The sequence below is a fragment of the Phaseolus vulgaris genome, chromosome 10 (assembly GCF_051622355.1).
Source record: "Phaseolus vulgaris cultivar YP4 chromosome 10, ASM5162235v1, whole genome shotgun sequence".
Lineage (NCBI taxonomy): Eukaryota > Viridiplantae > Streptophyta > Magnoliopsida > Fabales > Fabaceae > Phaseolus > Phaseolus vulgaris.
This window is the reverse complement of record NC_143507.1, coordinates 30,351,670-30,366,731: the sequence shown is the minus strand read 5'-3', so window position 1 is coordinate 30,366,731 and position 15,062 is coordinate 30,351,670. Positions and strand designations below refer to the sequence as shown.

General features: G+C 33.9%; 1 protein-coding gene across 1 annotated transcript; it reads right to left on the bottom strand.

The window, feature by feature from the left end:
• Positions 1–1,950: 1,950 nt before the first annotated feature.
• Positions 1,951–3,894, bottom strand: LOC137818396 (5-OH-xanthotoxin synthase-like). Its single transcript, XM_068621804.2, has 2 exons — positions 2,838–3,894; positions 1,951–2,746 (listed from the first exon to the last, which is right to left on the bottom strand). The coding sequence occupies exons 1-2, from the start codon at positions 3,729–3,731 to the stop codon at positions 2,138–2,140; spliced, it is 1,503 nt and encodes a 500-aa protein (XP_068477905.1). The 5' UTR covers positions 3,732–3,894; the 3' UTR covers positions 1,951–2,137.
• Positions 3,895–15,062: the final 11,168 nt, after the last annotated feature.

Genomic DNA, 15,062 nt, shown 5'->3' with positions numbered 1-15,062 from the left:
AAAAATAAGGAATCTTCCCATTTTCTCTATAACCATAGTTACACACTCAAGGTACAACAATATTTCACACACAAAATTAGGGAAGTGACCGGCCACAAATGATTAATGTTGGTCATCTCTATTTCGAAGTTACATCAAAGATACTAAAAGGTGCTCATTCAAAATGCAACATTCACAGGATGCTTGAATTTGATAGAAGTAGCACAAGAATCTCGGTGGAGGAGATGGCCAACCAAAGAAAAGTTCAACCAGATGAAAAATTTGTTATTAGACTTGATGAGCAATGGTGTAATTGTGTGGGAAATTTCAAAAACTTTACCTCCCGTGTATTCATGTACTTATAGTGTGAAAACTGTTTATTAGGTACATTGTCACATATATAAAGGCTTGGTTGACAAAGTAACAAACCATTAAAAATTTGTAGACATTTGTGAAGAATCACTCAACAAATTACTCAACTTATTAAACACAATGTCAAAATTTGATCCTGGTTTCAAGTATCAATTGATCACAACAAAATCTTCTAGAAAGGAGTTACTGCAAGATAAATTCTATCAAAAGACTCTTTTGGATCTTCAAGCCATGCATTGATGACTTTTTATTTTTCAAAACACTAGTACAAATGGATGTCACATTCCTCTATGACAAATACAGAGGCACCCTACTAGTTGCACAAGACGAGACGAACAACATACTCCCCATCGCATTTGCTATTGTGGAAGGTGAGGTTACAAATGCTTGTTTTTTTTCTCTTAAGAAAACTAAGGAAATACATCTAGCCTCACGATGACTTGTGCTTAATTTTGGATTGTCACAACATCATTCAACATATTGCATAAAATTTCGTTAGACGTTTCAAGAATGTCACACTTATAAGGGCCTACTAAATATGGATAAGAAATTTTATTTTCAAATTTTTTTCTTGTACATGTGATCCTTTGTATCTTAACTTCTTTAATTCAATATCCAATATACGTAATGACTAAGCCTTAAGCAAACTACTACTACAATATAAAAAAAGCAACCAATTCGAAAGTAGCAATTTGGATTGACAAAATTCTTAAATATAAATGGGCGCTTGCATGGGACGAAGGAAGAATATAGGGGCACTTAATCAACTTAGTTAAATTTGTAAATTAAATTAGGAAAAAATAACGAATCTTTCCATTTTCTCCATAGTCATAGCCATACACACAAGGTGCAACAAATATTCCACAAAAAAAGTGAGTAACCACAATGATTAATGTTGGTCATCTCTATTTCAAAGTTACATCAAAGATACTAGAAGGTGCTCATTCAAAATGAAATATTCACAGGATGCTTGAATTTGATAGAAGTAGCACAAAATTCTTGGTGGAGGAGATGACCTACTAAAGAAAAGTTCAACTAGATGAAAAATTTGCTATTAGACTTGATGAACAATGGTGTGATTGTGTGGGAAGTTTCAAAAACTTCACCTCCTGCGTTTTCATGTGCTTATAGTGTGCAAATATGTCCACAATGATTTCGACATGTACATCAATCAGGTCTACAAGTTGGATGAAGTTAATAAATTTAATGACAAAGATTATCCACCAACACAAAAAGATCCTTAACTTTGCACCAATCCAACAACTAGTAGAAGTTCTAAAGGTTGTCCCAAGTCATTAATAATTATGACTTAAATGAATATATGGGAATAAGATTGTCTCAAGGAATGCTTCTATTGTCAAACCATCTTGAAAGATACAAGAAATCATTGTTCGAACAATGTGTATATCGATGGATTAATAAATTATTTTTCTATCCCACCCCTTTGATTAAATTTCAAAATTTATCTAATTACTTTTATTCAACAATTATTTGTTACTTAATTAAGTTATATTAACGTAATTTCCTTTTTGAATATTTTAGATTTAAAAAATTTGGCATTATAGCATTAGGGTGAAAAAATGAGATGTGTGAGAGAGGTTTATAGTAGATGATAAAAATGACATTAACATAAGATGGTAAAAGATGATGAGTACAAGATGTGAGGTGATGTTGAGAGGGGAGAAGAGAGGATGGAGGTAATGAAAAGTGATATGGGCCCTTATTTACCTACTTTGTGGCAGTAGGATTGGGTATGGTGCAAACAATAATAAAAAGAAAGATAGATTTAGATAACACGTTTGGCGAGAAGATGAAGAGGATTCCTCTTGTGAACGGTGAGTCCTGGATCGGTCAAAACATCAAGGTCATCTGGTTTCATTCCTGCTGGCAATTCCCAATCGAAAGCATTAAGAAGATTAGCAAGGATGAGATCCAAGGAGGCAATAGCCATAGGCATCCCAGGGCAAACTCTACGACCAGAACCAAATGGAAGAAACTCATAATCTTGCCCTCGATAAGTTACACTACTATCCAAGAACCTCTCTGGATAATACTCAAATGGGTTTTTCCAGTTATCAGGGTCCTTATGGATCGCCCACGCATTCACGTACAATGTTGTCTTTGCTGGTATTTCGTAACCTCCTATCACGCATGCTTCATTTGTTTCTCTTTGCACAAGAATTGGCCCTGGTGGATAGTATCTGAATGTCTCTTTTATCACTGCCTTCAAATACGGAAACTTCTGTACATCATCTTCGTCTAGAAATTCCTTTCTTCCTCCCACACTCCTTATTTCCTCTTGCACTTTCTTCATCACTCTTGGATTCTTCAGTAGTGCCGTCATATTCCACACCAATGAGGCTGAACTTGAATCTGTTGATGCTAGAAGCAAGTCCTGAAGAGAGACATGAGAAGTGAATGGAGTTAGTTAGAGAAATAGAAAAAAGTAAATGACAAGAAATGGAAAAGAAGAAGCTTATCCATACCATGAGGATGGCTTTGACCACGTCGTCTGTCATTTCTATGGAACTCGAACCCTGCTTCTGCAGTTTGAGAATGATATCTGTCACATCCTGATTCTCTGGATTCACTTTTCTCTTTGGATCAGAGTGTTCATCAATGGCGTCCTGGAAGAACTCATCAACCTCCTTGAAAATAGTACGAAGACGAGCTTTCTTTCCAGTTACAGTATCGATCCAACCCAAGGAAGGAATGAAATCAGAGAAAAAGAATGCAACCATCATCTCTTGACAACCTTTGAGTAGTGAATAGAACCTACTCCCCTCCGCTGCGTCATCTTCATAGCTTCTCCCAAATAGAATTCTACATATCACTGTGCTCGTAAGAGACATCATCGCTTCTGTAAAATTAGTAAGCTTTGAAGATGAAGCGTTCCTAGATATTTTTATCATCATATTCTTCAACTCACTACGTCTTATTGGTGAAAATGTTGAGACTTGTTTCTGGCTAAGGACATTGAGAACACAAATTTTTCTAATTTCTCTCCAAAACTCACCATATGGGGAGAATATAACATCATAGCCTTTGAAGAACAGTGTTTGTTGGCCAAGTAATTTAGGTCGTCCACAACACTCAAGGTCATGGTCTTTCAACACCACTTTGGCCAATTCAGAGGTGCAAACAGCAATGGCTCTCCTTGATCCAAATCTAAGGGAAACGATAGGTCCGTATTTCTTTGACAGTTCCCATAGCTGCAGATGGAGAGTTGTACTGTCCACCTGAAGAAGGTTCCCTACTATGGGAAGCCCTCTTGGACCAGGTGGAAACCGTGACCCCTTCCCCTTTCTAAGATTTTGGACAAAGATTAACAAAAGAAGAGGAAGAGCAAGGTATGCAAGAGTTACAACTGCTGCAACCATTGTGTTTGTGTTTGTGTTCTATCACAACCAAAGAGGTTCAAGACCAAAGAGGTGCAAGACCAAAGAGGTGCAAGACCAAGAGGTGCAAGACCAAAGAGGTGCAAGAAAACTGGCCTGGAATCAAACACTCTTTCCTCACCCTTATTTATACTACACAACAGACCCTTCCCACCACAAAATGCCAAACCAATATTAAATGCTATCATAAAATGTTATGCCTACAAAAACATTTTTATAAAATATAAAAATAATTCTTCATTCACAATTATGCATGCATGGACCAACCCCATTATATTATTTCCAACTACTGCAACTGAATAAAAGTCATTCATCACTCTTCACAGAGTTACATAAAATTGTATTTTTATTTTTTTACATAATATATATTTTTAAATATTTATATTGAGTAGTTCCTATTTATCATTTTCTCACGTGTCAATATAATGGGGGATCATCCTAACTACCAGAACCAAAAGCTTCACCACCACCATGAGTTACATATGAAATGCAATAATTCAATCACCACTCAGGTAAAAAAGTGAGTGGTTCTCATTCTTGTAGTATTAGGAATACATCGTTTAACTGATTTTGATTCTTTCATTTTTAACATGTTGAATTAAATCAAATATAGAGGGCGAGCTAAATGGGAATGACAAAAAAATGTTGTCAAAGAAGAAAAATAAGCAATACAATTTTAATGTCTAATTATTAGAAAATATTCTAAAAGTTATGTAATTTAATTAATTTGATACGAGATAGCTTTTTAGATAAATATATCATAAATACAAAAAGTGTTTTTTTATTTTATTTTAATCAATTAAGTTTAGAAAAACTTTCATTTTTAATAATCGATAAAAAATTACTCTCTCAATGATAAGTTTAACCATTTTGTTTAGACAGATTAAATTATTAAATGATTGGCTTGCTAGAAATTAACTTAACCTATCAATTAATATGACGCAATTGATCCCAACACAATACACTGTATCACTCCATTTATATAAGAGGCAAAAATAAAGGCTTTAATGAATTAATTAAAAGTTAGTATTCTTGTCGTAGTGTATTACCAGCTTGCATGACAGTCTGGACCGGACCGAGACAAAAAAAAAATTAATAATAGTTTGTTAACTAAGCTCAGTTAACATCTGTAAATTTGGTTAAAAAAAATTCATTAAATAAGGTGTTATGGAAAGTTTGAGCTTTTAATATCTATTTTGTTCTAGTACAATGATTGTTTTCAAGTTTTTTATACTCTGAATCCGAATGAGAAAGTACGTCGGGTAACATCCTTTAAAGCTATCTCTTGAGTTTTCTTTCGACGATCTGATATAATTGAAATAAACAAAATGAATTAAATAATATTAATTTATTAATGTTATATAAATAAAAATAGTTAAGTAATTTCACTTACCATCTAAGCTTCATTTTCACGGTTTTCTTTAAAAAGACGTCATGTCTCTTCGTCAATATGTTTGTACTTTAAACAAGGACTTTCGCCTTTAAGTTGACAAAAAATATATTTCGTCGTCAGTCTTGACTTAAAGTGATGAAATTTAAGTTTGATATTGGATAGAATCTTTGATCGAAGCGGCACATTAGGAATTTCAAAATTTGCCCACAAAATAACATCACCAAATTAAAATTAATCAATGAATATTAAAAAGCATTATATGAGAACAATAATAATGTAAACCTTACCTGAAAATCCTCCCAGAGCATGTTCCGATCAACTTCTGACGCGTCATCCCATGAATTAATCAAAATGGAGAGTCTCTCACAAGAAAGAACTCCAAGATAGCTATTAAACTCATCTACATTAGGATCAAAAGTCACTCCAGTGTTGACGTTAATGTCAACATGTGTCGTCTCACCAGCAGCATGTTTCAATGCGAGACGCTTCAATCTAGTAGGTCCTTTGCTCCCTCGTCCGGATCGGCTTTTGATTGGTGTCTGATCGTCATCCATATCTGTGTTAAAAAAATTAGGTAACAAACATTAGTTAACCTGCATCGAATTAAAATCATATAAAACAAATGCATAAAATTCCAAATGTGTATTATCAAAAATATTTCTAAATTTACTACCATAGTGGGTTGAATGTTCATATGTAAATTCCTTCATTGTGGTCTTTACGGGTTGCATGTTCATCATCAAGTACATCGTTATCTTTATTAATTATCATTGGTGTGAATGAACGGGGTCACCATTTTCAATATCATATATGGTCTCGCCTTGTTTTTTCCTGTGTAAAACGACATACCAATGTTCTGACATAGGATCTTTCACGTAAAAAACCTAAGATGCTTCTTGAACCATTATAAATGGCTCATCTTGATACCCTATCTTTTGAAAGTCCACTAGTGTGAATCCTGATTCATCAATTTTAACCCCACTTTTATTGTCAATCCATTTACACTTGAAAACTAGAATGGAAAACTTAGTGTAGTCAACCTCCCATATCTCTTCTACAAACCCATAGTATGTCATTGATCCAAGTACTGAATTTGTATCTTTCGAAATCGAAAACTGCATTGACTCGGCTTCAAGAGTAACACCATAATTTTGAACTGTACTCTTTTCATCCATAGAATTCGTGTAAAATATACAATTATTCACTTCGTACGCTTTACAAGAAATGACATCAAACTTCAATCCAACAGCCAACCAGGTCAAGGTCTTCGATTCGGTTGAATCCTTTAACATCACGTCTTTAAACCAAGGCATGAAAGTTCTATTATGTTCCATCAAGACCCATTTCTTTGTTTGTCTTGGGTTATTTGCCTTCACAATGGCTTTATGAGCTTCTATGTAAGGTATAACTTCATCTGTGTTATTCTATATATACAAATGTGCTTGCAAGACTTCTGATCGAGATTTGCTTACAATATTCACACCACATAAACATTTACTTGTAGAACGCTTGTGGTACCATGAATTAGCTGGAAGACCTATTGGATTTGCTTTTGACATGTACTCTGAACAAAATTCAATACTTTCTTCATCTATGTACCTTTCAATCATTGAAGCTTCTGGATGATAATGATTTTTCATATAACCTTTCAAAATTTTCATATACCGCTCAACAGAATACATCCTTCTTAAGTACACTGGTCCACACAATCTAACCTCTCTTACCAGATGCACAACTAGATGAACCATGATGTCAAAAAAAGATGGAGGAAAAAGCATCTCCAATCCACACAAGATAACAACAATTTTATCTTGAAGTTCATATATATAGTTTTAATGGATCAACGACTTTACAACATATGGAAGAGAAGAATGAACACAAACGAGTTATGGTATGTCTAACATTTTTTTATAAGATCCCACAAATAGCTACCAGCAACAACTGTTGCATCAAGATGTGGCAATCATGAGACTTCAACCCAATTAACTTCAAATATTGCATTGACACTAGGCTCTTCACATTTGAGGAATGTCCTTGTGGCACTTTCACACCCTTTAGACATTGACAAAAACTATTTTTTTTCATCTTTTGAAATGGTCTAATAGGTCGGGTGCAAATATGTACACTTACCCATTTCTATGGGTGCCAACTCGCCTCGTATGTTCATCTCAATCAAATCTAAACGAGCATTTAGACCATGCTTCTTCTTCCCGTTAATGTTAAGAAGTGTACCAATTAAGCTATCACACACATTCTTCTTAACATGCAGTACATTTATACAATGTATGACTTCTAACCTCAACCAGTACGAAAAATCAAAGAAGATTGATTTTTTCTTTCAAATGTTTGTCACAGATGACATTTTTTTTTACTTACCGAAGGTGTGGTCTATGTTATTTACCTGTTTGTAAACCTCAACACCAGTTAGTGGAGTTGGTGGACCACTAGTCTCTTGATGTCCATTAAAGGATTTTTTTCAACCTCAGATAAGGATGATGACTTCTAAGAAACCTCTGATGTTGAAGATATATTGTCTTCCTTCCATGTTTCAATTGTTGAGAAGCAGTGTCTTCTTTGCATACTGGACATGCTTTATGACCCTTAACACTATAACCTGATAAGTTACCATATGACGGAAAGTCATTGATGGTTCTAAATAACATGGCATGCAGCTTGAAAGTTTCATTACCAAATCCGTCAAATACTTCAACACCCTCGTCCCACATTAACTTCAAATCTTCAATTAGGGGACTTAGATAAACATCTATGTCATTCCCTGGCTGTTTCGGATTAGATATCATCATAGACAACATCATGTATTTTCGCTTCATGCACAATCCAGGAGGTAAGTTGTAAATAACTAGTAGCACGGGCCATGTACTGTGATTTGTACTCATATTACCAAACAGATTTATTTCGTCTGTAGCTAAACCAAGTCGGATATTTCTTGATTCTTTACCAAACTCTGGAATCTCATCATCAAATTTCTTCCACTGAATAGAATCAGTTGGATGTCGGTACATGCCATCACATTTCCTCTCGTTTGCATGCTCTCTAAGATTCTTAGCATCGTTTGGGTATGCAAACAAACGCTTCATCCTTGGAATGATGGGAAGATACCACATAACCTTTTGGTGTCCATTCTTTTCTATATCTTCAATAGTATCATCATCTTTTTGTTTCAACTTATAACGTGATAACCCACACCTCGGACAACTTTTCAACAATTCAAAATATTTTCGGTATAATATACAATCATTAGGACATGCATGTATCCTTTTATACTCCATACCCATTGGACAAAGAATCTTTTTGGCCTCATAATTACGATTAGAAAAGAGTATTTCCCTCTAGAAGCATATCTTTCAACAAATGAAGCAATTCCGTGAAGCTTTTATCACTCCATCCATTTATTGCCTTCAAATTCATCAATCTTAACACCGCCGACAACCGTGTGAAGTTATTTGATCCAGGATACAATGGAGTCTCTGCATCGCTTGAAATACTGCCATATCCATGCGTTTCTGCAAAATACTGAGCTCCCACATCACGAATCATGTCGTCCAATCGATCATCATCTACATCATAATGTATTGCATCATCCATGGTGGACCCCACATATTCTTCAGTTACAAAAACACGTGGTAAATTTAACAATTCACCGTGTCATGTCCAAGTTTTATAAGATCGAAGAAACCCATCACATAGCAGGTGCTCCCTCATTATCTTAACATCCAGTATCCTTCCATTTAAACAATTAACGCACGAACACCTAATCTTTACTCCATCATGACCACTATTAACCGCGTTACTTTGTGCAAATTGTATAAATTCTTTTACTCCTCTTTCGTACTCATCACTTATGCGAAGAGAATTAATCCAATTTTGATCTATTATATTCTGCAATAATCATTCGGGTGTTTCCTAATCAGTGTTCTATCTCGCACGTTTGCCGAGGGTCGAACACCCAGACTCAATTCCAGCACGTATCAATTGGCGAGGGTCTAACAACTTCAAACTCAATACAAACACGATAATTCTATTCTAAACTATCAACTAACATAATATAAATACAAATTATAATAATTTTTAAATAATATAAATTTAAAAAAATAAAAATAATAATACATAAAAAAAACAAATTCATAACATTAAAAAGAATTCAAAAAATTTAAAACATCACCAACCTTGTGTGTGAAGGCAATGTTGGTGAAGAGTGGCACGGGAGCGCCAGCAACGACGGCGGCACCGGAAGTAGTGACGGAGCAAACCAGAAACCATAGAAGAACTGACAAAGGCAATGCAATAGTACTTCAAACAATGCAAGAAACCAAACAAAGTAACATAAACGAAAAAGATTTATATACATTGGTGACGAAGAAAAAGAGCTCAAACAAACTTACAAAGGAACGAAAACAAAATCAATGAAGCTGCAGAAGAAGAGATGAACATTAAGCGCAAACGCGAGCATGAACAGTGCAAAACGCGAGCAGGAACAGTGCAAACGCGAAATGCAAATAGAAGAAAGAAAATAAGAAAGCGTAAGTGGCACACTTCAAAAATTAGGATAAAAATGATTTAAAAATGCGGCTATTTGTAATAGCCGCATTCATAAATCAAACACTTTGATTTACAAGTGTGGCTATAGGTAAAGCCGCATTTTTAAATCAAAGCGTTTGATTTACGAATGCGGTTTTACCTATAACCGCACTTGTAAATCAAAGTGTTTGATTTATGAATGCGACTATTACAAATAGCCGCATTTTTAAATGAACTTAATTTCCAAAATGTCACCGCATTTTTAAAGATTGCGTCTGATTGTAAAGTCACACTTAATAAAAAGTAGTTATTTCTAAATTTTGCACTAGTGGAAAAGTAGTTGAATAACATATGAATAGACAACCAGAAACTCTATGTCAATAAACCAAGATATAAACATAATGATATATCATACACTAAGCACAAAGGAGTTTAGAGGGAGGTAGTATGTACAATATGAAAGGAGAAAAAAAGAAAAGCAATAGCATGAAATATGGGTAGATTTGGAGGAAGAAGAATGTACAACGAACCTATGCTAACGCGGTGAAAGGTGAAAATACGACACATAGTAAATAAGAAAGTTGGAGAGATATTGATGGAAGACCCCTTAGAAAATGACCAACTACAAGAGCAATGACCAAGAAAAATCAAGTTGAGTGGGATTCAGCTAACCTCAGTAGAGTCAAACTCTTATCAGTATGGGCTAAGTGTTTCTTCTTCTACTACTTTCTTTCTTTATTTTTGTGTTGTGAACTCAGTGTTTTTTACTTGTCTTGAACATGTTTCCATCTCATTTCACCGATTCAATTATTGTTTTGTCCATTTTATACGATTCAAATTAATTGTTCTTTCTTGAACCATCCCATGTTTCTTTGTTTTATTTTGATTTCCGTGTGCGGTTTAGTTTTTGCTTGAGTCTTGTTTCATTTTATTTGGTTAAATCACTTTAATTTTGTTGTCAAAGTCATGTGAATCTAGAAAGGTCATAAACTTCTAAGGTTCCTAAAGTCCCAGTTAATACCTATGGACTCACATTCATAAGGGGACCAAACCTTGCTTCTTGAATTCTCTCGTTTTTAGGTATTCTTGGCAATAAAAAAACATTAAGTTCAAAGAATAACTGTTGAAGGGAAAACCAACCAAAATAATGGTTGTCCTTATATTTCTACTATTCAAATGTATGCACCTTATAGGGTTCTGTAACTATCAAGAGGTAATCCATGACCCATGTACAGTGTGTAGTCATATTTTCAATCTATGTAAGCATCTTATATGGTCATATGAACCTCTCAACAAATACTTCTTGATTGAATCTATGGGGATTATCTTTGTGGAAAAATATGAACAAATTGCATACTGCATTTTTCATCACTTTAAAAGGTGATTATTTGGTTTTGGAAAATGTTCTCTTTGTTGTCACAATAAAACAATTGAAAATACGAAACAACCTGTTGTTTTGCTCTGGCACCTCTGCATAAAGCTACCATAATTGCTTACGCATGATTATACTTGTTTCTGCTTTTTAAAACCTGTTTCTGGTCAAATGTACATTGTGTGTGCCTCAGAATCTGGTCATAAGAGAATATATTTTGTTGTTTTCTTTAAGATTAAAAGCTTTTTATGAATGGTCAATCATAATAAAGAACAGTCAAAATTGTCCCTCTTAGGGTCTGACGCATTACAATTTTCTAAAACAGCTAAAGATTCCTTTTTTCTCTAGCACAAACAACCCACTAAATGCCACTTTATCTTTGCTATTTTTTATTTTTTTTTTGCTTATATAAAGGTGCCTTCAACTGGATATTTCATAAAACAACCTTTTTTTTTCTTCTCTGCATTTGTACCTTGAAATTTGCTTTCTTTACTGCATCTTCATAAACACATACCTGCACCATGTCCTCCTTATCCCACTCACTAAAGAGAAAGAAATCATATGCCTTCAAAAGGGTTGGTCATCTTGAAAACTCGTTCTCGGGTGACAATGAGAAAATTGAAAACTTTTTGCTTGAGATAAGTAGAAAGTAGAAAGTTTATCAATACCCCAAAGTTGGTGTCTTTAATCTGGCTAAAGGAGCAGAATCTCAAGGAGGTTAGGAAGGCCTTGAAAGATCAGAAGCTACGAAGGTTCGTTGAGATGTTCGAGAACACCTTTCCAAACCTTGTGAAGGCATTCTACACAAATTTACTTGTTGATGGTGAGAACATGTATTCCCATGTCAAAGAGCTAGATATGGAGATTACTCTTGATGTATGGACTGCCATCACTTGACTAAAATACTCAAAGGTAAGGATCAACAAAGGAAACATAAGTGTTGTAGGAGACTTCAACAAAATACAATACAAAAATCCTTGAAAGTAAAGGGCTTTCATGTTGGTGCCTTGAAATTGAATGAGAGGATCATTGCCTTCATTGTCACGTGGATGCTCACTCCAAGGGGGAGTAATCATGATGTCCTCACTGAAAAAGATCTTGTCTTAATCTACTGCATAATGAAGAACATCAAAGTCAACTGGATCCATGTTTTCATGGAGCATGTGCTAAAGTCTATGAGGTTAAGTGATTATCATTTTCCTTATGTTGTTCTTATATCTAAATTTCTTCAATATCTTGAAGTTGATCTTGATGGAGAATTTCCTGAGGTGTTAAAACCATCTCATGAAGTTAACAATGGGTCTCTTAAGATGTGGTTCATCAAAATTTGTGACAAATGGGTTAGCAAAATGGAAGAACATGTGTATCCTTCTTGTGAAGATCAAACTGGAACAAATGATGGACAACAAGCTGCATTAAATGCTGAAAATCAATTTGAACATGCACAAGTTGAACAAGGGACTGAAAATCCAACTAAGCAAGTTGCTTATACAAATTATGGAGTTGGTCCAAGTGCTGGAGTTGCAGAAGAATATGCTCTGCATGCACTTGTGGGCTATTTGCCACCCATAGATCATGGGATTCCTATGTGTCAATTTGACAGATTGATGATCAACCGCTTGGACAACATGGCAAGTGATCAAAGGAACCACTATAAATTTTGTGCTGCCAGGTTCCAACATCTAGATGAGAAAATTGAAGTTGTGCAAACCCAGCTCTTTGAATTTCAATATGGCAAGGATGCTTGAAAGCTTAAAGTATCTCTTTCTACTTCTTTTTATGCTCTATATTTTCCATATTGTTGGACAATTATTTTATCATTATGTTTTCTACTTGTATTATTCCTTCTTTTTGTCTATTTGTGAAGACAAATAGGGGGAGAATTTTGTGGTTCATTTGGTTGTAATTCGGCTACATTTTGTGCTTTAATTCTGCCACATGTTGCTGCCACACTTTGCACTTGCACACTTCAATTTTTTTTCCTACTTCTCTGTTATGGAAAAACTTGCTCTATGAATGTGCTTGGTGAATCTGTTTTATCCTGCTGCTACACTTTTTGTGTATGGTATACAATTTTGTTTTGCGTGAGCTCTTAAGTTAAAAACCTACAACACAAACAAATTATGGGTTTGTCTTCATCAATTAAGGGAAGATTGTTGAATAAGGTGCTTTGATACCTCCAAATCTGTGTAGAAGACTTGAAGAACCTATTGATGTGTTTGTATGTGTTGTCTAATAGCTTTTGAATTGTCATTTCCCACCTTGCATTGATCCAAGATCACTTGATTCTTTATCCTTTCTAAAGAAGTGTTTTCTAAGAAACTGGGAAATTTTATTCAATTGTTTTTCAAATCAATCTGTTGAAAAAGCTTATACTCAAAGGTCTTCATGCTATAACAAGTTTTTCAACCTGTTGAATTGTTGAAGCAACTAGTTGTTTGACACTTAGTGGTTTTCAAAAGGTTTTGTTTTATTTTGTCTTTGCTGTCAAACTGAAACAAGTTATTTTGATAAAATAACTAGTTGTTTTATTTGAAATCCTTAACAGAAAAATTATTCCAATCAGTTGTTTTGTAAAAATAATTTTTTGTTTTTCTAATAGAATTCGGTTCCAAATTGTTTTTAAATGCTTTCAACTGTTTTTGATTTATGATCTAACCGTTTTTGGATCATCACTTGTGTGAAATAGGAATTGGATTTTCTATACTTCTACACTACTGTTTTCTAAAGCTCAGGTGTACTATATTCCTTCATTTGAACAATGTAATTTTGTGTAATTTGTGTAAGGCAGTTTCAGAAAGGGTTTCTGAAAACTGTGGTGTTGTCAAGGAGTGTTGTGTGTTCTTAATGAGTTCAAGATCAAAACTCTTTGTGTGTGTTTGTAATCTTGTTTTGATTGTTTAGTGAATTCTCAGTGGTTAGTTGAGGACTGGATGTAACTCTTGGTTAAGAGTGAACCAATATAAATCTCTTTATGTGAATCTCTCTATCCTTTCTTTTATACACTGTTTTTAACACTGTTCTTTTTCTACTGGTATAAATAATCCAACCTGTTGTTTCGAGAAAACAACCGTTTGAATTTCTATAAAGAATTATAAAGGTGAACTTTTATCCCGTTGAAAAAAAATCAATTTGTTGATATTTAAGAACTTTTCACTGTACTTCCAATCTTTACGAAAATCTTGTGAAAACAATTCATCCCCTCTTGTGTTGATCATACATTCTAATAATTATAATTGCAATAGTTGTTCACCAAACGATAGTATATATAATTTGTTTTCAAATAGACGAGCTATAATATTGATCTTATTTTTAAAATTGTATTTGAACTTCCACTTAAACCATTGTCTATTCACATTGTAAAATCTTCCTTTTGCACTAGTAATTATTAGAAGATGAAAATTTAGTTGTGAGAAAAATATGAATAAAAATTAATAATGGGTATTGTAATTATATTATGTACTCTTATTGAGACAACAAGTGTTCGGACACTTAATATATTATATCTATTTATATTACTAAAACAAAAACATTAATTCATCAACCATAAAGATGAAACTTAATGAAATATTGATACAGAATTATGCCTGGACCAAGTTCTTTTCAGGGAGGATTTTGTACTGCCACTGAAGAAGAGACATTAATTATAAATGAACTTTTAATTATTTTTGTCTCTTGTGGACCAACTCATCACAGAACAAATCTTCACCTCCATGTGCTTCGTTTCAAATGCCCCTGGCAAAAAATATCAATGCCTGTCATTCACCCATTCAAACTGTAATATTCTAATAATCAATAATTTGGCTACTTCATTTTTCATTTACCATTTTGTTTAATTATTTTAAAAAAATTATATATTCATCCTCTTGTATAATATGTATCTTAAATATTTATAAATTATAGCTATTATTACTTATTTTGTTAGTTCTCTATGAAGTATTAGTATTTAAATTTTTCATAATAAGTGTTTAGAAATCTTTTATCGAACTAAAAATAAGATTAGTTTATA

What these genes read in the sequence shown, in the direction of transcription:
- LOC137818396 (XM_068621804.2), bottom strand. Translation starts at nt 3,731, where the DNA reads ATGGTTGCAGCAGTTGTAACTCTTGCATACCTTGCTCTTCCTCTTCTT. An exon ending in TGGTCAAAGCCATCCTCATG is followed by an intron (nt 2,747 to 2,837) that starts GTATGGATAAGC and finishes GTCTCTCTTCAG; the next exon opens with GACTTGCTTCTAGCATCAAC.